At 34.0% G+C, this 23,110-nt stretch overlaps 1 protein-coding gene across 1 annotated transcript in view; it reads left to right on the top strand.

The window, feature by feature from the left end:
- Positions 1-23,110, top strand: part of RASA2 (RAS p21 protein activator 2) — a 120,536-nt gene that overhangs the window by 26,150 nt on the left and 71,276 nt on the right. The window contains exons 3-4 of the mRNA XM_037051525.1: positions 3,720-3,823; positions 14,910-15,004. Of these exons, the coding sequence (XP_036907420.1) occupies positions 3,720-3,823; positions 14,910-15,004 (199 nt within the window). The remainder of the gene's footprint in view (positions 1-3,719; positions 3,824-14,909; positions 15,005-23,110) is intronic.

The following is a 23,110-nucleotide window of genomic DNA, read 5'->3' as shown; positions in this document are numbered from 1 at the left end:
ATCACATAAAAGTCAGTGATATACAAAACTAATAATCATCTATAAATCAATTACTTGTGGTAGTTTCTAATATGTAGACTTCCAAATTAATAACTAAAATTAGCTTACTTTTTTAAACCCTTACCTTTCCAGATTTTGTATTGAGGAAAATGAAATAATATTTTTATCCATCTTATTATTTTTTTAGATGCACAGCAACTTGGAACATACTTTAAAGCTAACAGTGGTTTACCTTAGGTCATTCAATACAGACTGTGTACTAGTTGGTTAGACTAGGTGCTTCTTGGATTCTAGGTTCCCCCTAGCATTTTTTTTCTTGTAGAATAGTGTGAAAGAATCTGTAATATAAGCCCTTGCTCTCCTTAGGTTCATTTCAGTGTTTTCTACCTTTGTGGATATTGTGATAAGCTATTAAGTCAAAAGTTGGTAGATACCACTTAGATCAGGGGTGTCAAACTCATTTTCACCAGGGCTCACATCAGCTTCACAGTTAGTTGCCTTCAGAGGGCCAAATGTAATTTCAACTCCACAGTTAAGTAGTTACATTTATACAGTCCTAAAATTACTTTGGCTCTTTGGAGGCAACCATGAGGCTGATGTAGCCCCTGCTGAAAATGAGTTTGACACCCCCGACTTAGCTCTTTTGTGGGTTCTGGATATTATAGTTTTTGTAGGTAGTCTGGAGATAGAGCTTTCATAACAGGTAAGTCAGAGTCACATATGGAATCCATAGTTCCCAAATCTCTACTTCACTCAAACCCTTATAAGAAGTAGTTGGTATATAAACAGTAACAGCAGTACTGTTTATACCTGGTGCTCCTCCTGTCTACACCAGGAATTTCCTTAGGAGTCATATGTATGACCACAGTCAGTGATAATGAACAGTGGAGTATTATTTTAAAAACTATGTAAGTCTAGTCATTGCTTCTTACCAACTTTGTTGAAAAGTTTTCTTGAAATGGATTGATTAATTTATTTATGAAATAAAAATGTGGGCATCCAAATGTGGATATTGTTGAGATTGGGATGATACAGTGATACAAATCACTTTATGAGTAATTCTCATGTTATTCTTATTTGACTTATCTGAGTTTAGGTAGGTGACATATAAAAGTAAGTTTCCACTTTATAAATTGTTTATAAAATAATGCAAAAGAGAAAAATACCGAAACATGTCATGTCTTTGCCTAATAATTGTTTTCCTATTGACTTTTTTGTTGAGACAACTTAGAAGACTAGTTATTTTGACAGACCAACTTTTAAGAGTTTGATTATGGTTGACGTGACAAAAATATTGGCAGAAGTTGACCAGGCACTATACCTGCAAACTGAGTCAAATGTTTTCTGGACAAAGTTGGAAAAGACTTCTTGAAGAGCATTTTACTTTATATTTCATCCTTTCTTTAAGTTGTGACATCCTAAAGAGACTGCATTTTATGGTATCATTTTCAAGGTATCTTTTTGTTTTTTAAACTAAACTTTCTCAGGAGAGGAATTCTTGACAAGATGTTCATAGCATTTCAGAGATTCCTGTCTTCATAGAATTTAAATGTCAAAATAGCATTCTTAAAATGCACTTATCAAAAACAATCTGTTTTAGAGGAGAAACTCTTAGGCAAAGATTTTTTCACATAGGGTGCAAAAAGTACTAATTATAAAAGGGAAAAATGGATAAACCAGATTTCATCAGTCTCAGCCTTCTGTTTGTTCTCTTCAACAGACACTATTAAGGAAATAAAATCGCAAGCCACAACTTGGACAATATATTTTGACAAAGAACTTGTAAATAAAAAATAAGAATAAAGACAACTCATTTCAAATATGTGGTAAAAACCCAAATGTGTATTTCCCAAAAGAAGATAGACAAGTGGCCAACAAGCACATGGAAAGACACTCAACACCATTAAGCATCAGGGAAATGCCATTTTTAAGCTATTTTTGTCATTATAGATTCTTTTTTTATCTTCATTGTATTTTTTCCATTACCATTTAGTCACTTTATACCTATCACTATAGATTCTTGAACATAATGTGTCAAGATAAGAATCAGATCAGTGGTTCATGTAACAGTATGGAGGGGGAACTTTCTGGGCAGATAGAAATATTCTATATCTTGCCCTGGCTGGTATAGCTCAGTGGATTGAGCATAGGCCTGCGAACCACATGATCTCAGTTCAATTCCCAGTCAGGGCACATGCCTGGGTTGCAGGCCAGTTCTCAGCAGAGGACGCGTGAGAGGCAACCACACATTGGTATTTCTCTCCTGTCCTTCCCGTCCCCTCTAAAGATAAATAAATAAAATCTTTAAAAAAATTTTTTTGGAAAATTAAAAAAATGTTCTATATCTTGATTCAAGTAGAGATTACAAAGGTGTATAAATTTATCATGTCACATTCACTAGAATAGCTAATTTTAAAGACTTTCAATAGCAAAAGTTGACAATGATATGGGGTAACTGGAACTCTCATACATTGCTGGTAGGAGTGTAAAAAGATTGGAAATTATGTTGAAAACAGTTTGACAGTTTCTTCTAAATTAAAAATTCACCCACCCTTTAACCCAACAATTTCATTCTTAGTTACCTACTCCCCAAAATTGAAAGCTTATGTTCAAAGAATGCCTTGTATGAAAATGTTCATAGCAGCTTAATTTCTAATAGCCCAAATTGGAAATAACTCAAGTGATATCACTAGGAGAATGGATTGTGAAATATTCATAGATGAAGTATTATGACACAACTAAAGCAAAAGAACTCTTGATATACATAGACAACGGAAAAAATTCACAGACATTAAGCTTAGTGGAATAAGCTGACACAAGAGTACATATATTTGATTCCATTTGTCTGAAATTCTACACCAGATAGTGACAGAAATCAAATCATTGGTTGCCTGGGGCAGGTGTGGTAAGGCAACTGTAGAAGAGCAAAAGGGAACTTTATGGGGATATAGAAATGTACCATATCTTAATTGAGATGTAGACTACCCAGTTTATTAACTTATCAAAAATCATTAATACTTTATAAAAATCTTGATACTTTAACTTTTAAAAAATATATTTTATTTATTTTTAGACAGAAGGAAGGAAGGAAGAGAGAGAGAGAAACATCAATGTGTGATTGCCTCTCACATGCCCACTATTGGGGACCTGGCCCACACCCCAGGCATGTGCCCTGACTAGGAATCAAACTGGCAACCCTTGGTTCGTAGGCCAGTGTTCAGTCCACTGAGGCACACGAGCCAGAGCTAATCTTTATACTATAAATTGAGTTTTGTTATATGTACTATAGCACAGTAAAGTTGATTAAGAAATAACCTATTTTAATATTGAAGATATATTTTAAAGTAACATTTTATATAACATTACCCATTTTAGGTATCATATTTTTGTGATTATTATAGCTTTGCATATTTCGGAGATGATGGCACTATCCTCCACTCTCCTTTGTGTCCATTTTTGGTGCGCGTGACCCTAGGTAATTACTGAGTAATTCACATGACTCCTGAAAAGCTGTTCAGAGCTCATCCTGGTGATTGAGGTTCTTTCAGAGTTGAGCTTGGTTTATACAGGATTTAGTTGAAACTTAGTATAGAGAATTATTTTGGAGCTTTTGAAGCTTTTCTTATGGCATTTTAGTGTGTAATTTAATTTGTTTTGTTGAAAATATTGTTTGAGGACAATGCCAAATTTAAAATGAGCTTTTCCCCTTTTCTTTCTAGCCCATTTTTCAGTGAAGAATTTTACTTTGAGATTCCAAGAACTTTCCAGTATTTGTCTTTCTATGTTTATGATAAGAATGTTTTACAAAGAGACCTTCGTATAGGTATGTATTATTTATAATTATCTTTAATCACAACATTGGTGTTTATGTTCATTCTTTCTCTAAGTATAAAGTGTTGAAAACAACAGAATAATATATAATGCTCGACATTTTTAATCCTTTTCTCTAGTCTTCATGTTTGTGAATCTGATTTTTAATTTGATTCCTGTCACGGTGTCATATGCTTCCTCAGAACCTGATGGGTCTCTTTCCATAGTACTCATTATGCTTGTTCATCAGTTTGTTTAATATCTAGATTCTCTAGTTGAATATGGTATTTTTGAAGCGGAGGCTATCACTCACAGAGTGCCTTATATTTAGTAATATTGAGTATTATATGTTGAATGGTTGAAATAATTTTTTATTTTTTTAGATTTTATTTATTTCTTTTTAGAGGGGAAGCAAGGGAGAAAAAGAGGGAGAGAAACGTTGCTGTGAGAGATACATCAGTGTGTGGTTGCCTCTCACATTCCCCCACCACATGCCCCCAACCAGGGACCTGGCCTGCAACCTAGGCATGTGTCCTGACTGGAAATTGACCTGGCGACCCTTAGGTTTGCAGCCCAGCACTCAGTCCACTGAGCCATACCAGTGAGGGCAGAAAGAATGTTTTATACAAAGATCACAGGATTTGATCCCTCCAAAGAACATCTGTTTTTGAAGTTTTTCTAATAGAAGTAATTCACTTTAATCTGGTCATATGTTTTCTGTTTGCATTGGTTACTATTTCTTAAACAATTGTCTGAGTTGGGTAGACTAAAACAAAGCTAACTGGCCACATATGTGTCACATTCATGGTCTTTGTACCAGTATCTTTGTATTTCAATAACAGGTAAAGGTCTATAATTTACATGTATTATTCTCTCCCCTTTTAGTATCCTGAATTTCATCATCTTCATTTCTTTTTTCTGACTTGAAATATGCTCAGGTGTCCTATAGTTTAAATGATAAAGCTTTATTTGATTTAATCCTCTTAACTACCGTCTGATTTGTTTCTCCTTTGCTATTGAACTCTTTAACAAACTATCTGTGTCCTTCTTACTAATTTCTTTTTAAATCTCTGTAGTCTGGCTTCTACATTTTTCTGACAAACCTTTCTGAAGTTTGCAAAAGTCATTTTACGGAAAATCAAATGACCTCTTAAAACATTTTTTTTCTTAATTGTACAACTATTACATAACCTTAGTGACTAGTAGTGACTCTACTGAACAGGGAGAACTACAGTTAATAATTTGTGTATTTCTTCTCTTTCTTTATTTCATGCTACATTTTTTCTTTTTCACTTAGTACCATATAACGATCCTTTTCCTGTGTTAGTAAATACTTAAAAATTGTTATGTAATATTTTTGTATAGAAATGTGTTATTTTAACCACTTCTTTGTTGGTAAACATTTATGTTTTCAGATTTATGGTGCTACTGTGAACATCCTTCTGCATACATTTTTGAATGTCTATTGTTCTTGGGATAAATTTTTATATGTGAAAATACTGAGGCAAAGGGTCTATTTTTAGGATTACTTCTCTCTATATTTTTACATTGGCCCCAGAAGTATTATACTAATTCACAGTTGCCCCACACACGGCATGGGCATAACCATTTCATACCCTTTTCTTCATGGATCTTACCATTAAAAAATTTCCCAATTTGGTAGGTGAAAAATAGTATTTGATTTTCTAACTCATATTTTTCTGATTATCAGTGAATTTGAAGGATTTTTTATATATTTTACATTTTTCTATTATGAATTCATTGTTCATTTTCACCCCTTTTTTGCTGGAGTTAAAGATGCTTATGCATCTTTATTTGTTAAATATATTAGCTTATAAACACTTCTGTATGGCAAACAATGGATGGAAATGTTAGGATGAATAACACTCAAGTTTCCTTCCAGACTGTCAGTGAGGCAGAATTGTATTTACTCTAACACTAATATATTATAACAGGTTCTGTGCTGGAGGTATCAACAAAGTACTTGGGAGCATAGAGGGGAGAACAGTTAATTTTGTTTGGTGGAGGATTAGCAGGTCGTTTCAAGGTGATAGGGATTAGCAGAAGCAGAGGAAAAAAGTTGAATCATGTTTGTGGTATGTCAGCTGAAGCATATAAATTACTTAAGAGGAGGATGGTAAAAGGAGAAGCTGGAAATACAAAATTGGGGTCAAGTTGTGATGGACCCTAAAAGCCATGCTAAAGAATTTGGACTTCATTCTATAGACAGTAGTGTTGTGTCTCTTAAAATGAGGAACATTTTAAAAATTGCATATAACTGCATATACAAATATACTTTGAGTGTAATAACGTCCTACAATAGTAACTTTCAAACTATAAAATAGAGTCTATTAATTACATATTTAAAGTATTATGTGTAACTATATATAACTATACACACATTAAAATATATATACACACACACACACATATATACTTTAGGTATGTAATCTATAGTTTATAATTTAGAACAGAGAGTGAGTGGACGCAGTGAGACCAACCAGGAGGCTATTACCAAATGAGATAAATAGAGTGATGGCAGTGGAAATTCGAATGAAGGAATATACTTCACAGGAGTAGCTTCAAATAGGATTTAGGGACTAAGGGGAAAAGAGGATGTGAAAAGGAAAAGAGTTTAAAAAGATTTTTGTTAGTTTGGCTGTCATTCATTAACTGATACAAGGAACACAGAGCATTCAGTTTTGAGTGGGGGTTGGGAAGGGGAAAGGATGAGTTTGGTTTAAAACAAGTTAAATCTGTGTTACCTGGGGAACATCTTTGGTTGACTATTGGGAATGCAGATATGAAGCTAGAGAAAAGAGCTGGAGGTGTGGATTTGAGAGTCATTAGTATTAAGTGATACTTGAAGTTTCCCCTGGAATGAATGAAATTTCCCTAGAAGATAAAGAGTTTGCTGTAAGGAAAATGAGGCTTCAGTGAAGTTTGATAAGGTGTTTAAGGAAGGTAGAAAAAGATAAGAGATTAATATCATTGAAGGCAAGGAGATCTTTTAATAACAACTAGAGAGAGGTAGAGTAGCATGAGGATTGAGTAGAGGCTGGTGGTGATTTAGAGATTCAGGAGAGAGTATCTTTTCACAGTCACATCTTTTTAAAAAAGCATTTTGTAATTTTCATGTTCTGTGTAGACATATCATAGTTATAAAGTATTTCTTGAAAAGGTTTTTAGTTTTTCAAGTATGATTTCCAAAAGTTGCCTTCAGTTTGTGTTGTGTGTGTTTTCCAAGTAAAAACATCAATTTGATTTTTAAAAATTTTTAAGTAAAAATCAATTTTTTGTGGATTGGTATCAGAAAATTATACCTTGGTTTGAGAACTTTTTTCCAAGTTTAAGTTTATTCTTATTAGTAGATAAAATTTATATATTTAGTAGGAATTTTCCCCTTTTATACATAGGAATTGTTATTAAAGTAAACACAGTACATATGTACCCATTAATTATAGTTGGAAGATGGTCTTGCTGTTTTCTTTTATAAATATTGGGTTGGCCAAAAAGTTCATTTGGTTTTTTTCCATAAAATGGCTCTATAGCACTTAATTGTCTTTAACTTCATTCAAAACAATTTTGCTAGATTGTGTTGTGACAGCTGTCATATCAGTGTGCATTTAAAAAAAGTATCAAAATTAGTGAATTTTTGTGTAACCATTTTAATATTGAAGATGGAAGAAAATATGCAACATTTTCAGCATATCAGGCTTTATTATTTCAAGAAAGGTAAAAACACAACTGAAACAGGCACAAAAAATTGTGCAGTGTATGGAGAAGGTACTGTGACTGATTGAATGTGTCAGAAGTGGTTTGTGACGTTCCATGCTGGAGATTTTATTATGCTGGACTGTGCTCCATGGTCAAGTAGATCAATTAAAGCTGTTAGTGATCAAATCAAGACATTACTTGAAAAAATCTGTGTTTTCCCACATGGGAGATAGCTGGCATACTCAAAATATCCAAATCATTAAAGTTATTGGTGAAAATGGAAAATGTGGCCTTTATTTTACTAAATGGACTTTTTGGCCAACCCAGTATTTACATTTTTGTAGTTCAACATTTTCTTCTGTCATTAACTCATAAAGTTGGCTTTTTAAAAAAATTTTGAGCTACCATAAATTGAGGTGCCTCAATTATTTTATACTCTTGAGTTGCCCAATTGAAGATTCAACAGTGCTATAGCATTTTCTGGAAATGAAATTTGAGCTAGAGATCTGAGAATGTGTACTGGTCTAATATAACTAGAGCTTGTTTGTTTTTTTGTTTTTAATATGTGGATATTTTTCTTTTTGTAAAAAAATTATTATAGCCTTACAGATAGTCCTAATTAATTTTGACCACAGACTCCCTGCCCTTCCAGTCCCTTTCCCAAAAGTAATAACTTATCAATATGGGGCATTTATTTTCATATTAGGCACCTCATATGCCAGGATCAGATAGTGCAAAAGATTGATAAGGAGTTAATTAAAAACTTGAGACTTAGGAACCATTTTACAAAAGAAAAGGAAATTGTAAAATTGAGGCTTTAAAAGTTAATATAATAAGGTATAGTGTCTTCTCTTAAAAATTGAGAAAAAGACAAAAGTAAAACTTTATGTAAGAATATATGCATATTTCCATTTCCAATAAAGATCATATTAATATTAAAAGTAAAACATGTATTTTACCTCCTAATGTGTATTTTTTAGTTATTTTAGTCTTCAGAGGAATCTAGGCTTAAACAAACTTTTTAAGATCTACCATCTTAGTAGACTTCAGCGACTTTTTTTCTTTCCTCTGGGTTCAGAACAATATTTGATTAAGAGGATTTTACTAGAATGTTACTAGAATATTGGAGTTGTGAATTCCAGTCATGACTATCAGTAACTAGCTGTACTGTACCTTCTTAGGCCTAGTTCATCTATAAAATAAGGCTGAATTTAAGATAGCTTGGAGTTGTAATTTCTGCTGGCATGTAGCTCTTAAGTCAAACCTACTGTTTAAAATTTGCCCGAGACTATACTTTAGTGACTGTTTGCATGGCACTGCTTCCGTTATCTACTGCTATGTAATAAACCACTCCAATACTTAGTGGCTTAGTACAGCAACCATACATTTGTTTGTTTATGATACTGTAGGTTGTCAGTTTGGGCAGAGCCAAACTGGATGGTTCTTCTGCTGGTCTCACCTGGGGTCACTAATGAGCAGTTATCTGGGAATGACTTGGCTGAACTGTCTGGCTTATATGTCTGATAGTTAGTGTTGGCTATTATCTGGGTCTTCCTCTCCACCTGGTGTCAGGATTCCAAGAGGGTAACCACTACTGCACAGGTGCTTATTAAGCCTCTACTTGTGTCACATTTGCTGATGTCCCTTTGACAAAAACAGGTGACATGGCCAAACCCAGAGTCTGTGCTGGACGGGACTACACAGTGGCACACACCAAAGAGATCGTTAATATACCAGTCTACCCCCCCCAAAGACCAAATTGTATCCACCTAAACCCCATACACTGAGGCATCGAAATATTGTCATTAACTGAATCGCTATTGTTGATTATCTGCCAGAATTTCTTCAGTCCTATTTCTGGTCCTATTTCATCTTGTATATGCAGTCATACCTGTCGCTACTCTTATCTACTCTTTCAGCCATTTCTTGTGGCGTCCAACTAGGAATGGAACTATCGAGATTTTGCCAGTTGGTGCTCTGTATCAGAATGAAATTTCTAATAATATGCTGTGTCTGAAAATGGAGCCCAAATATAACACAGTATTTACAGATGGCAAGAAAACGGTGCATAGAAGTGGTGCTGGAAAGCTAAGAATACATTTTTTTAAAGACCAACAAAGATGAGTTTTTTGGCCCACAATTCTTTCATTTCTTTTTGTGTTTCCTCCCCTTGTATTGAGGCATGTAACATGAAAAAAGAGACATCTGTTGAAGAAGATACAAGGAACACTGTACACAGGACAATGCCTTAGTCCCCTTCAAAGTATGCACCTTCGACCTCACACAGTTCTCCCAATTGCCATAAGCTGCCCCATTGTATTTTCCTGAACCTCGATAGTCTAAAATCTCTTCCCTTTTATAGGTGATTTTAGGTTTAGGAAATGCCAGAAGTCACAGGGTGCCAAATCTAGGCTGTAGGGGGGCTGAGTCACCTAGATGAGATGTTTGGTTAGATGTTTCACCAAAAGACTGTACAGGAAGTGAGGCATGAGCAGGTGTGTTGTTGTGATGAAGCTGCCAATCACCAGTTGCCCACAGCTGTGGCCTTTTGAGTATTCAAATAGTTTCTGCAGAGGAATGTTCAAGTTTTACACAAAATTTGATACAGATTCATTGCTTTATTTGCTCAGTCATTTTAAATGCAACAGACACACAGTACACATGCTCACTTAACAGCATCTATCACCCCCCACTGACCAGTACAGCAAAGTCATCCTTATTCATATGTGCGCATTTTGGTCTACTCTCCTTGGTTGCCAGGTTACATGGAGGTCCTGCAAACTGTTCTTGTCATGTTAACAATGGCTGGACTTTCTCCAGACAGACCTTGTGTGTTTGGTCTAAGCTTTTTCTGTCTATGAGTTTGTTAGGACAGTGAGGAAATGAAATTATTACCTACAAATAATTTGTTGGGTATTTTGTTCTGGGTGATTTTTTTTGAGGTTGGTCATTTCATGGCTAGTAAAATAATGAATTAACTTTGTTTAAAACGGTAAACAGTAAGCTAAAACAATTTTTGGGACCATTAGAAGCACAGAAAAGGTTTTTAACATCATTAAGAGCTAAAAGTTGTTTCTAATAAAGAAGAGGTAAATGAGGTAGTATTTGAATAAATAGCCCAAGATCACATAGCTAACTAAGTAACAGAATTGACACTAGGCTATTGAATGAATGTCTGTATTGGAAGGAACATGGACAGGGGTGCCTTGGTTTTGAAATCTGGCTTAGCATTTGTTAGTGGGCAGGTTTCTAAATTATTAAGCTTTCCTCATCTGTAAGATGGTGATTATACTCTCTACACCAAAAATTATTATGAAGATTAAACAGGAAATATGTAAGAATGTCTACTATCTGGTGCATATTCAGTAAGTGCTGGCTTTTTTTTTTTTTTTTTCAGTTCAGCACTCTTTCCGTTGTATTAGGCTGCCTGCCTCTCATGACCAATACCTGCCTCTAAATAGGGCTACTCAAAACAACAAGAATGCGTTTGTATTTCAGAAACTTGTTCTCCCAGTATCTGTCCCTCTCCTTTCCCTCTTGTATATCCCCTTGCCCTTTACCATCCCATCTCTCTCTCTCTCTCCTCTCTCTCTCTCTCTCTCATTCATTCTCTTTCTTTCCTCTTTGTTTGATTCCCTAGGACTGATGAACATGTTGCAGGGATCCTAATACCTAATGACTTCAAATATTTTCCTCTGTCATTCCTACATAACAGTTTCTCTGACTTATTGGGATCACTCATGTCCTCTTCCCTGCTTCTTCAGGCTGACTAATCTCATGCAACTAAACCTGTACATTTCAGAAACTGACATCTTAAAAAGGACTTCGATAAGAATAAGTGCTGGCAGTAAAATACAAGTTTTTCTCAATTTATGAATGGCTTATTTATGCAGCTGGTCAGAGAAGGGTTTCTCTCTCAGAAGAGAAGAACCATTCAGCTCTTTCATGACAATAAGTACTGTGGATACATAAGATAAGAAGTAGGAAGAAGAGGGCACATCCTTCTGGGATTTTGTTTTTTAACCTGTGAACTAAGAGAGGATTCTCTTTTGGGAAGGCAGCTGTAACAAAAGATATATTTCCATGGACATGGAGTTGTGAGTCATAAATAGAACAGGTAGATTCCTACTGTAGTTTTTTGATGCATTATTGGTTAAATAAACTGGTTAGGGAAGTCTGGAAATCAAGTCCCACTTAAACAGTGCCACTGTGATTATTTGTTAAATGAGTAAGTGAATCAAACCATTAAATTTCTAAGTAAACTTCTTTAAAAATGCTATTTTTAAGTTGGGTGTTTGTATATATTATATGTACATACAAAGGTACATCTACGTACATGTTCATAGGTCTATGTCTGTGTGTATGTGCATACATATGTATGAAGCTGGTATACAATGACTTATCATTTATATCTCTTGTGAAGTCAATAGTAAGTGGGACCACTTTATAGAATCATGATAATTTGAGTAACTTGTGATGAACAATATTAAATCCTGTCATAATTTTGAATCCTAAAGCATTCTTGGCATTATATTGATTTGCCAGGAATTTGATAAAATCTATAGGTGAACATATCAAGAGATTTCTATGATAGGGCTCTTAATCTAAACTCCTTCAGCAGCACAAAGAATATTTGGGTATTCCAGTTAACGCTTGAATTCTGTATTTGCTGGTAATCTGTATATTCAGTAATGGATGAAATTTTTTTTCATTATTTTGTATCTTAAATTCAATGTCCCCCAAAGGCTGAAATATATTATTTTCCCAATGTTATTTCCTATTACATTTGAATGAATTATAAATGCTATATATTTACATGAAGATTTTGACCTTCACATGAGATTTCATCCAGTATACTTATAAGAAATTTGGGAAGATTCATGCTTGTCATGAGGGCTAATTTCTTAATTTAACAATTTTACAGATGTTAATAAATATAGCTGATAAATTTTCAGTAGTTCTCTTTTGGGCTGCCATTCTCATGAAAGTAAAAGTAGCTGTATATTAACATTTTCCTTAAAATCATACACATATATATATAGGTAGTCTTCATAGTTTGAGTTTCAGTTATGACTAGAAAGATAAGCTTATCAAAAATTTTAATATGGCCCTGGCTGGTGTGTGACTCAGTGGACTGAGTACCGGCCTCTGAACCAAAAGGTTGCCAGTTCAGTTCCTGGTCAGGGCACATGCCTGAGTTATGGGCCAGATCCCCAGTTTTGGGGGGGTATGAGAAGCAACCAGTCAATGTTTCTCTTGCACATTGATGTTTCTTTCCCTTTCTTTCTCCTTCCCTTCTCCTCTCTCTAAAAATAAAATCTTAAAAAAAAATTCAATATGGCCCTAACCAGTGTGAGTCAGTTAGTTGGGCATCATCCTGTGAAGCAATGTGTCATAGGTTTGATTCCCTGTCAGGGCATGTGCCTGGGTTGCAGGTTTGGTACCCAGGTCAGGGTTCGTGTGAGAAGCAAGCGATGGATGTTTCTCTCCCTCTCCTCCCTCCCTTCCCCCTCTCTAAAAATAAATAGCCCTGGCTGGTGTGGCTCAGTGGATTGAATACCAGACTGCAAACCAAAGGGTCACCAGTTCGATTCCCAAGCAGGACACATGCATGGGTTGTGGGCTAGGTCCCCAGTACAGGGTGTGTGAGAGGCAATCACACAGTGATATTTCTCTCCCTCTCTTTCTCCCTCCCTTCCCCCTCTCTAAAAATAAATAAAATCTGCCCTGGCTGGTGTAGCTCAGTGGATTGAGCATGGGTCTGTGAAGCAAAGGGTTGCTGGTTCGATTCTCAGTCAGGGCACATGCCTGGGTTGCAGGCCAGGTCCCCAGTAGGGGACACGTGAGGGGCAACCACACATTGATGTTTCTCTCCCACTCTTTCTCCTTCCCATCCCCTCTCTCTAAAAGTAAATAAATAAAATATTAAAAAATAAAAAATAAATAAAATCTTTTTAAAAATAAATAAAATCTTTAAAAAATTAATTTGGTTAAACATTTTAATTAATAGCTTTATTGAGGTATAATTCACATACCATAAAACTCACCCTTTTATTTTTATTTTTAAATATATTTATTTTAATTAAAACTCACCCTTTTAAAGTGTACCACACAAGGCCCCGACCAGGTAAGCTCAGTTGGTTAGAGCATCATCCTGATACACCAAGATTGTTGGTTTGATCCCTGGTCAGGGCACATATAAGAATCAACCAAATGAATGCATATATTAGTAGAATAACAAATCAGTGCTTCTCTCTCTCTCACACTCAAATTAATAAATAAAAATTAAAAAATAAAGTGTACCATACAGTGGCCTTTAGTATGTTCTTGGAGTTGTGCAACCATCACCATAATTAATTCCAGAATAAAATTTCAAAGATAGTCTTCTGTTTGTTTTCCTGTTTTGCTTTTCCTTTTCACTTGATATACAAAAACTGAATACTGTTTTCTAAAAATTTTCAAGTGTTGAACTAAAAAACTAGCATAGGTCGTAAGTGAAAGATAGTCTTGAAGTACAATTAGGGCACTTAAAATGAAAAGTCTTGTTTGATAGGAGAAAGGAAACTGTTTTTGACTGTTAGTGTATATCCTTTGTTGAAGCTTTTGTGTAGAATCTTCAAATAAATTGTCAGTCATATACAAAACTATATCTACTTCTTAAAACTTGAATTGAGGAAGGAAATACTTTGCACCAACATGGCAAATACTTCATTATAATAACATTTCTGTTTCTTCCTCTTCATACTACTTTATTCATTGTATTGTATCTTTCTCAGAGGCAGAAGGTCTTTCAGGAGCTGCCTTGATTTTGTGTGTGTATGTGCACTGAAGCAGCATAAGCAGTGTTTGCAGTATTTTGATAAAAGCAAACTTTGAACAAAATTATTGCTTTAATTGCCCATAATTTTCAAGTTAATTTTCAATATTGTTAGTGATGTATAATGTTTTTATTTTTCTCTTAACTTGGGTTTATAAACTGTTATTAAATGCAGATATAAAACATGGTTTATTCATAGCATTAAAGAATTGGAAGGATTAGTTTACATTATCATTGTATAAATGCACTGACAGTACTTTTTACACTGATTATACTTTGGGTGAAAACTGAATCTGAGTAAGTACTAAAAAATGCAGTTGCATGTAAATACAACAGTTTTTGTTAAACCCCCCCCGATTCAAAATGACCTAGAGGAGGGCCTGCCAAGGGACAAGGAAAAACAGCACATTTTATTCTTTAGAATATAGAAAAATACTTCATAAAGGTGAATTTTTTAATATCAAGAGGTATGTTGTTTTAAAATGTTTTCTGCAAAGTATTATATATAATAGTGCTAAGGGTTATATGAAATGTTTCCTCATATTCTTGTACTTATTTCTTATAGGAAAAGTAGCCATCAAAAAAGAAGACTTGTGTAACCACAGTGGCAAAGAAACCTGGTTTTCACTACAGCCTGTTGACTCCAATTCAGAGGTCCAGGTAATAACATTAAGACTTGTGAGATAAGTGATGTAGGAGACTGTCACACAAGAAAATGAATGAAAACAGATTATACTAGTTCATATACTTACAACTTATTACACCTTATTTTAAATTCTGGCACTATATATTTTAGACATTTGGTTAGTAAGTAGCTAGAAGGAAATGTCTTGCCACATGAATTCAAGAATAACACACATGCTTGTATGTATGTGGGGAATTGTATTGGGAGTTTTTTTCCCCTTTGTTCTTTTGTATCAGTCACAGGAGCAAATTATTAAAGTTTATTTAGATGGGGGGAAAGGGGAAAAGTTTTATTTTTTTAAATATTTTATTTATTTACTTTTAGAGAGAAGGGGAGGGAGGGAGAAAGGAGGGAGTGAAACATTGATGTGAGAAACCTTTATTGGTTGCCCATTTACCACATGCCCTCTTGCATGGAACTGGAAACACATGCCCTGACTGGTATTGAACCGGTGACCCTTTGGTTTGTGGACTAACACCCAACTAACTGAGCCACACTGGTCAGGGCTAGATGAGGAAAAAGTTTTAAAGGAAGAATGTGTTTTATTAACTCTGACTTTGAGGAGAATTTCTAGATGTCTGTGACTTCATCTGTTCTGACCAGGATGCTTTTACTTTACTTTCTAGTAAAGTAGACCTAGGAAAATGCTATTCACTCAAAACCATGCCTGAGCTCATCATATAGCACCTTTATTCTCATACCCACCCTTCATATTGTTCACCTTTCCTTTATTTCAAAGGGGATCATTATTCTTTTTAAAGCTTTTCTTTCCTCTTGCCAAAATAAGAGGTCTTACAAATTCTGTGTGTGAGTAAAGACAGATATTTAGCCATGTGTCATACTTTCTATTTGTTTCTGAAAAATCTGAGCTTTTCTTAGAAATTGTTATTTCTATCTAAAAAGAATCCTTTTTAATAACCCTATTTATTTATAAAATATGATAAGGATTGTGAAACCATTTCCTGAAGGCATAATTGCAAGCAGAATTCTTCCTCTCTAAAAGCTATAATTTGCTACTGTGACTCAAGTTTAAGAGAAGAAAAAAGTACTATGCACATACCCACAGATATTTGCAAATAAAGTGCCTGTGTCTCTATTTCCTCATAACCTCTCAAGCATTCTCTTTGATTAAATTCTCTAAAAATTAAGTACTGGTTTACTAAAACCTCTTCTTAAGTACAAAATATAATTTCAGATTTTCCCGTTTTAGCTATTGCACTCCATTTTAAGGTTTTTTTTCTTCCTTTTGACAATTACTGTTATTCAGATCCCAATCGAACAGTATGGTAAATGATCTAGGTGACAGGCAATGTGATGAAGTAGAAAGGGCTTTAAACCAGAAGTTAGAAAATTTAGGTCCTAATATTCATGTGGTTACTTTACTGACCTTGGATTTTATTTCTATAAAATGGAAAGAAAAGTTGTCATGTTGGATCACATGATGCAAAATTTAAGTGAAATACATGCCTTTAAGAGTGTTCTGAAAGCTGTGAGTGTTCTGAAAGCTGTTCAATGCTATCTAAATGTAAAATATCTGTTTACTCCCAGTTGATCAGGTGGCCATTTCCCTAATACACCTTTATGAAAAGGCAAATACAAAAGTTTTAAATTAAAATTTTAACAAAAAGCAAGGTAAGAATAGGCTTTAAGAATTTGGTCTAAAATGAAATTTGAGGGTTATTTTAAGATGCAGTTAATAAAATCCATTCTTATGACCAATGTAAATTTTCTAAAGGATTTAAGGACCTTGGTTCTCAAAAAGTAGAAATGCCTTTATAATAATACTCTTTATATAATTCATAAACTGCTACTAAGTAACAGGCTTTTATTTGGTGGTATACATAAAACTCATTTCTGGAAGATGGAAAGTCTGGAAACAGCATTTAACTGTTAGATATAATGTCAACATTTATTTGCTGTGAGTTATTTTCACAAATATGAGTATAATCTTTATAGCTTTTTTTTAAAAAAATGATACTATTTAAAAGATTTAATGAGTATTGAAATTAAAATCTAGGAGGTAGGAAGAATGCATAACACTTTTCAGGTTCTTATAAATACTATTGGGAATATTCTTGTTTGGCCCCAAAACTGATCTGGGAATCCTAAATTAACTTTGTGAGTCTAGAAACATGGAAAAGCAGTCTGTAATTCATACAAATCTTACTTTCTAATAAATCATTCACTTGCATAACTTTTATAAAGTTTTACAAAAATATAATGGATATGCTAGTTATTGATGTGGCCATAGGAAAAAGCTATATAGACAGAGTTCAGCAGAAATTCCATCTAATAATTACTATTAGTAATTGTAACAGTTTATACCAACCACAGTACTAAGTACTTAATATACATGATCTCATGTAATCTTCAGATTTGTGTTATGAGGTATAGGTAGCATTATCTCCATTTTATAGATATAAAAAATAGTTTCATAGAGGTTAAATAATATCTCCAAAGTCATATCACTAATTAAGTGAAGGAACCATGATTACAGTAGAGATCTGGTGTGATTCTAAAACTCTTAACCATAGTGCTTTACTGACTTTCATTATTCTCTACTATTGGCCATTAAAAGGCCTCAACAGAGATTAGGAGTATCTCTTAGGGAACATCTGAGTATAAGGTACAGAAGCCTACTGAAATAAACTCAAAGAAAAAGGAAGAGGCATTCAAAGGTTCCTGGGAAACTTCTTGGAGTATAATTACAGGTCAATTATAATTACTGGTCAATTTGACCAGTAGGAGTTAGAAAGTTGTCAGCCATTTACAGAGGAGCTACATCTTAAGTAGAGGTCAGGTTCTTATAATGAGTAGATGCAGGTTACACAGTCAAAATTGCTTTTGGAAGACTTCTCATAAAGTACAATAAAATGTTGGGTATTTGGTTTGTTTCTAATTGACCACTATATAAAACAGATGGCTTGCATATGAGGCCATGATAAAGTTAAAATATACTGTATCCTCAAACTTCCACTCATTGAGCAATAGATACTGGAGAGGCACATGGGAAATGAGATCCACTGATTCATTTCTCCGTACTCTTATGCTCACTGTGTTCATTGAATGTAAGTGCTGACTGTTTCAATATTATTTTTTTCTTTCTCTTTCATTTTGTAATGTGAATAATTAATGTTTTCTATCTTTCTCTCATTAATTACTCACTTTGCAAAATGAAGAGAAAGGAAAAAATACTATATGATGAGATTCATTTGTATTCTTTTTGTATGTCCAATGAGACTACATCTCTCTCTGTACTTCTCTTCATTAAATAAAGTCTAATCGCTTAAACACACACACAAAAAAAGAAAGAAAGGGGGGGGCACATCAGCCTTTGACATGACCATACAGCCAAATAGCAGCCTCACTCTCTAAGATCTCATTTCTCTGCCACAATTTAGAGAGAAATTTTGGCCAAATGTGGGTCATATGTCCACTGCAGTCTGATTTGATATGACTGGGGGTAAAGTCACTGTAGAGAAGTCTATTTTGGACTTTGGGTAGACATATTCCCCATGAAAGGGATTTGGGTAGAGAAGTGATTGGTATCTCTACTTCAAAGGGAAAAGATGTTTGATTTCCTATTGGTACCACAAGCAGGCACTTGTACCCATAATAGTTGCTATCCTATACTTGTTCAAGGATCTTCACCTGTGAAATGAGAACTTCAGTATAAAGGATTCCCTTCAGTTTCAGTAACATGAGAAAACATAATTTAGCCCTGAAATGAAAAGATCCCAATAGCAGTAAGATGGGTTGTTGAAAATTTACTAAGAACTCTAACCTCTTACCTGGACTTGTTTCCAGATGCTTTATTACTGCTTTTAATAATGTTAATTATTTTTAATTTTTCTCAAACATTGAAGATACTAATATTTCATAAGCACACTATCTAACACATTGGCTGTTTTTCTGTATTGAACTATTCTCTTCTCAACCCACTCTAAGCTGCCATCAGGCCCCACAGTTGGTCAGAGAGAGGGCGAGCACAAAAGGCTCTCACTGATGTTATACCTATGACTTATGTCAATAAGTCTAGTGGACATTTTTCAGTCCTTCTCTTACATGACTTTCCAGAAGCTTTTGATATTGTTGAGCGCTCTCCTTTTTCAGGCAATCTCATCTTTAGTTTCTGGTCATTATCCTACTTCACTTGGTCTTTTCCCCATATTCTCTGCCACATAAGTGAAGTTAATGTGGATTGGTGTTGGTGCCTCTTCCTTTAAATTCTCTTTGGTTGCAGTGATCTGCATCTATATCATTAGCTATTTGGTCCTGGAATGCATAACAAACTAAGTATTTTTCCTTTATTTATTTCTTAGGTGCTAGGATAAAGAAATGCCTTTACATAAGACTGATGAAACCAAGTCTCTCATATGGAGAAGTTGGTGCTCTCATTAATGGAAGGGTGTTTGTCTCACACAACTTGTACAAGCAGTAAATCCAGATAAACTATCAATCACATCCTTTTGATGTAATTACTTAGTTAATAAGTCCTTACCAATAAGCTCATCTTGAATTTCTGTATCATGCCATAAGTGACTGTTTTATATTTCTTTTGAAATATGGCCTCTGCCCTCCCTCCTTAAACAAGCATTAAAAAAGAAATGCATTGATTATAGCTAATAATATAAGTTTGGGTTTTTTTACATGCCATTAAGACATTGAACATTGCAGGTTGATTTTTTTAATTCATTTGTAAACTTGTTAACATGAAATAATAAAGAAACGAGACTTCTAGATCCTAATACTTCTCTAAGAAGAAAAAATAAACCTATCTATACTTATATAAGAGACAGTAATATCTTTAGTTTTTTTTATCTGACAGGTAGTTTTGTCCAAAATGATTTATAGATTTAATTACTATATATGAAGACATCTGTCAGAAATCTATTAGTTTGGATAGTTTCCCTTCTTACAAAAAATGTATTTTACCAGTTGAAATACACAGAGTTCTGTTATGTGGAATATTGTTAAAATTTAATGTTTTGTGAGAAAAACTAAAAGAATGTTTAGACTCAAGAGGATTTAAATGCATGCATTTGTATGCATTGTATTATGCTCACATGCCTATATTCATCTGAGCTTCCCAAACTCTGGAGAAATTCACATATCTTCTCTCTAGGTTCTAAGAATAACATAATTTAAAATTAAAATAATCAGATTTTTGTGTGACATTTTTATAAAAGTAATTGAAATAAAGTTGATATATAAAATATTAAACCTTCAGATAGTACCAGTATAATAATACAATTTCCTAAATATGCTAATACAAATTGGTGTGATGCAGTTGCATATACCAACCTAACATAATTAATGCTACGGGATACATATAGAATAGTATCTTCCAAGAATTTGGTTTTAATTAAAAGTAGGGAGTATAGTACCAGAAATTTGATCTCCCAGTGTTTTCTGGCATATATAAATGCTATATTTTGTCATTGAATCTCCCTTAGATATTGGATAAGTAGTTGTAGACCAGATCACATTACGTGTTTCTGATCAAACATAATTCCTTGTTAGTCTTACTGTTTCTTCTTTGTAGGCTATGACTTTTTTTTTCCAGTTACTTTTAGGATTTTCTCTTTACCTTATACTTTCATACTTGACTATCCTGTGCCTATGAGTGGTTTTCTTTAATTTATCCTATTTGAGTGTTCCTGGGAGGCTGTTGAATCTTTGCCTTATATCATTGTTCAGTTTTGGAAAACTCCAGGCAATTATCTCTTTATCTGTTTTTTTCTTCCCTATTCTTTCTTCTCTCTCCTGAGACTATAATTGCATGAGTAATAGACCATTTTGTTACGCCCCTTATTCTCTCTTTCTCTGCTTCATTTGTGGATATTTTCTACTGACTAATCTATCTCCCATTTGCCCATCCTTTTTTTTTAGCTGTGGATGATCTTCTGTTGAATACATCCTCATTTTAGTTATTTTATTGCTTAATTCTAAATTTTTCATTTGATACATTTTATAGTGTCCACTTAACTGCTAGGTTTTTCTTTCTTTTTTTAAAAAAATATTTTTAAATGGCTTTTTAACCTCTTGTCAGTTAACTCCAACATCTACATCTCCTGTAAGTCTACTGCTTTTTGCCAGTTTTTTTTTTTTTTTTGGTTTTGGTGTTATCTTCTGGCATGCTTAGTAATTTCTGATGGAGTGCTAGACACTGAAATATGAAATATTTTAGAGATAATTTGAAGCCCTGGATATTTTTTTTTTCCTTTCTCCAGAGATTACTTTTGCTTTTGGCCTGGGGGTATATTAGGGACAGTTTACCTTATTCTAGGTAGAGATTCAACTGATTTCAGGCTAACATTTGGTCTTTGTAAGGGCTGGTTTATGTTGTTTATTCTTACAACTCAGGCATAGTCTTTTAGAGGTTCCAACAGAACCTGGGTGTTTACAATCTTGGTGGACCCTGGACTGTAATTTTCATCTGCTCAGCACCATGAGACTGTGGAAAGCTTTGATTAAGTTTTGCATCTCCAGCCACTGCTGAAGTTAGGAAATCCCATTCAACAAGCATTTTCACAGGGCCCACCAGCAGCTCCTGTTTTTACATCTCATTGGCCAGAACTGTATCATATGGCTATCATTATCCACTATCCCTGGCTTCAAAAGATGTTTTGCTGAACTCATAACTGCCCTTTCAAAAAACAAACAACAACAAAAAACTTGTTTTACTACAATCCAAATATACAAAACAATAACAGATGTAAGTAAAAATGAACTTTTGTGTGAATGTATTAAACAATACCAAGTACATTTCCTACAGTGTTTACAGATTTAGGTTTCTGAGCCTGAATAGTAGCTTCAAGTAATTTAATAAACTTTTTGTTCATGTTTTTTAATAAAAAGTAATACACATTGGTAGTAGAAACTTAAAAAAATCTAAATGAACAGTTAAAAAAATCTGAAATCTTACTAACAAAAGGTAACTTCTCTCTATGTTTTAGTAGATGGACTTGTAGTAATTTTGTATAGTGATATGTGTAGAATATATTTCATTTTTATAAATTAAACTTATATACCCTATTTTGCAACTTGTTTTTTTTACTAAGTATTATGTACATATTTCCATGTAAAAGTATACAATGAGGTAGTGTTTTACAGTTTAGAAATTATACTTTCCTTAATTTAACTCATGCTTTTTAATTTTAGTGTTCCACAGTAGTAGATGTGTCTTGTCTCCTGTTCTGTACCCGCTCTTTTCTTGACCAGGTTAATACACAATCGCATTATTGTTGACTAATTCCAAAGGAATGTCATGTTAACAGCCAGTGGGAGTAATGAGTATGTTCTGTAGGCTCTAACTCAATGACAGTGATTCCTGGTGGAATCCTATTAAATATCTTTTTATTTCTAGGCTTTACTTGATACAGTGCTATGATTTTGAGTTGTGAATGAAATTATACTTTTTCTCTATTCTAACAGTTTTTATTGTCTTAAAAATAGAGATTCTGTACATTTCCCAAGAGACTACTGGTGTAGTGCCTTATTAGCATACAATTTCTACCGTAAGATGCACACATGTAAAATAGTAAAACTGCTTTGAGATGCAAGTGTTGGTACAGTTGGCTAGGCTCACTAAGTGACACATACATGCCCATGTGACAACAAACATTAAAAATTCTACTTGGGTAATATTAGATATTATTACAGATCATGAACCTCTTCAAAGTCACTTGTGAATAGCAGGGGTTGCAGATATTAAGTGCAAGACTAACAAAAAGATATATTTTATATATTATATATGATGTCATAAATATATCTTTTTGTTAGTCCTGCACTTAATATCTGCAACTCCTGCTGTATTTGTGCCTAGATTTTTAATGGAAGATTTGTTTAATTCTAAATCCATCTAACTCCTAATTTTACTACCACTGGTGCCTTTCTTTAGAGCTTAGCTTTCTCATGCAGACTTTTGGGTTGAGACCCATCAATATTTATTGCTTATCACTTACTATCTATCTAACCTTGAGCTTTGCGTGTAGTAGACCTCAGATTTACTCTTGTGTAACAAATTTCCTTAAAATAGTGAGGTTGATCCAGGTTCAATTTCTATGAAAGGATACCAG

The sequence above is a fragment of the Sturnira hondurensis genome, unplaced genomic scaffold (genome assembly GCF_014824575.4).
Source record: "Sturnira hondurensis isolate 20B ecotype Veracruz unplaced genomic scaffold, ASM1482457v3 Scaffold0000867, whole genome shotgun sequence".
In the NCBI taxonomy this organism is placed as follows: Eukaryota; Metazoa; Chordata; class Mammalia; order Chiroptera; family Phyllostomidae; genus Sturnira; species Sturnira hondurensis.
This window is presented reverse-complemented; position numbering and strand designations above follow the sequence as displayed.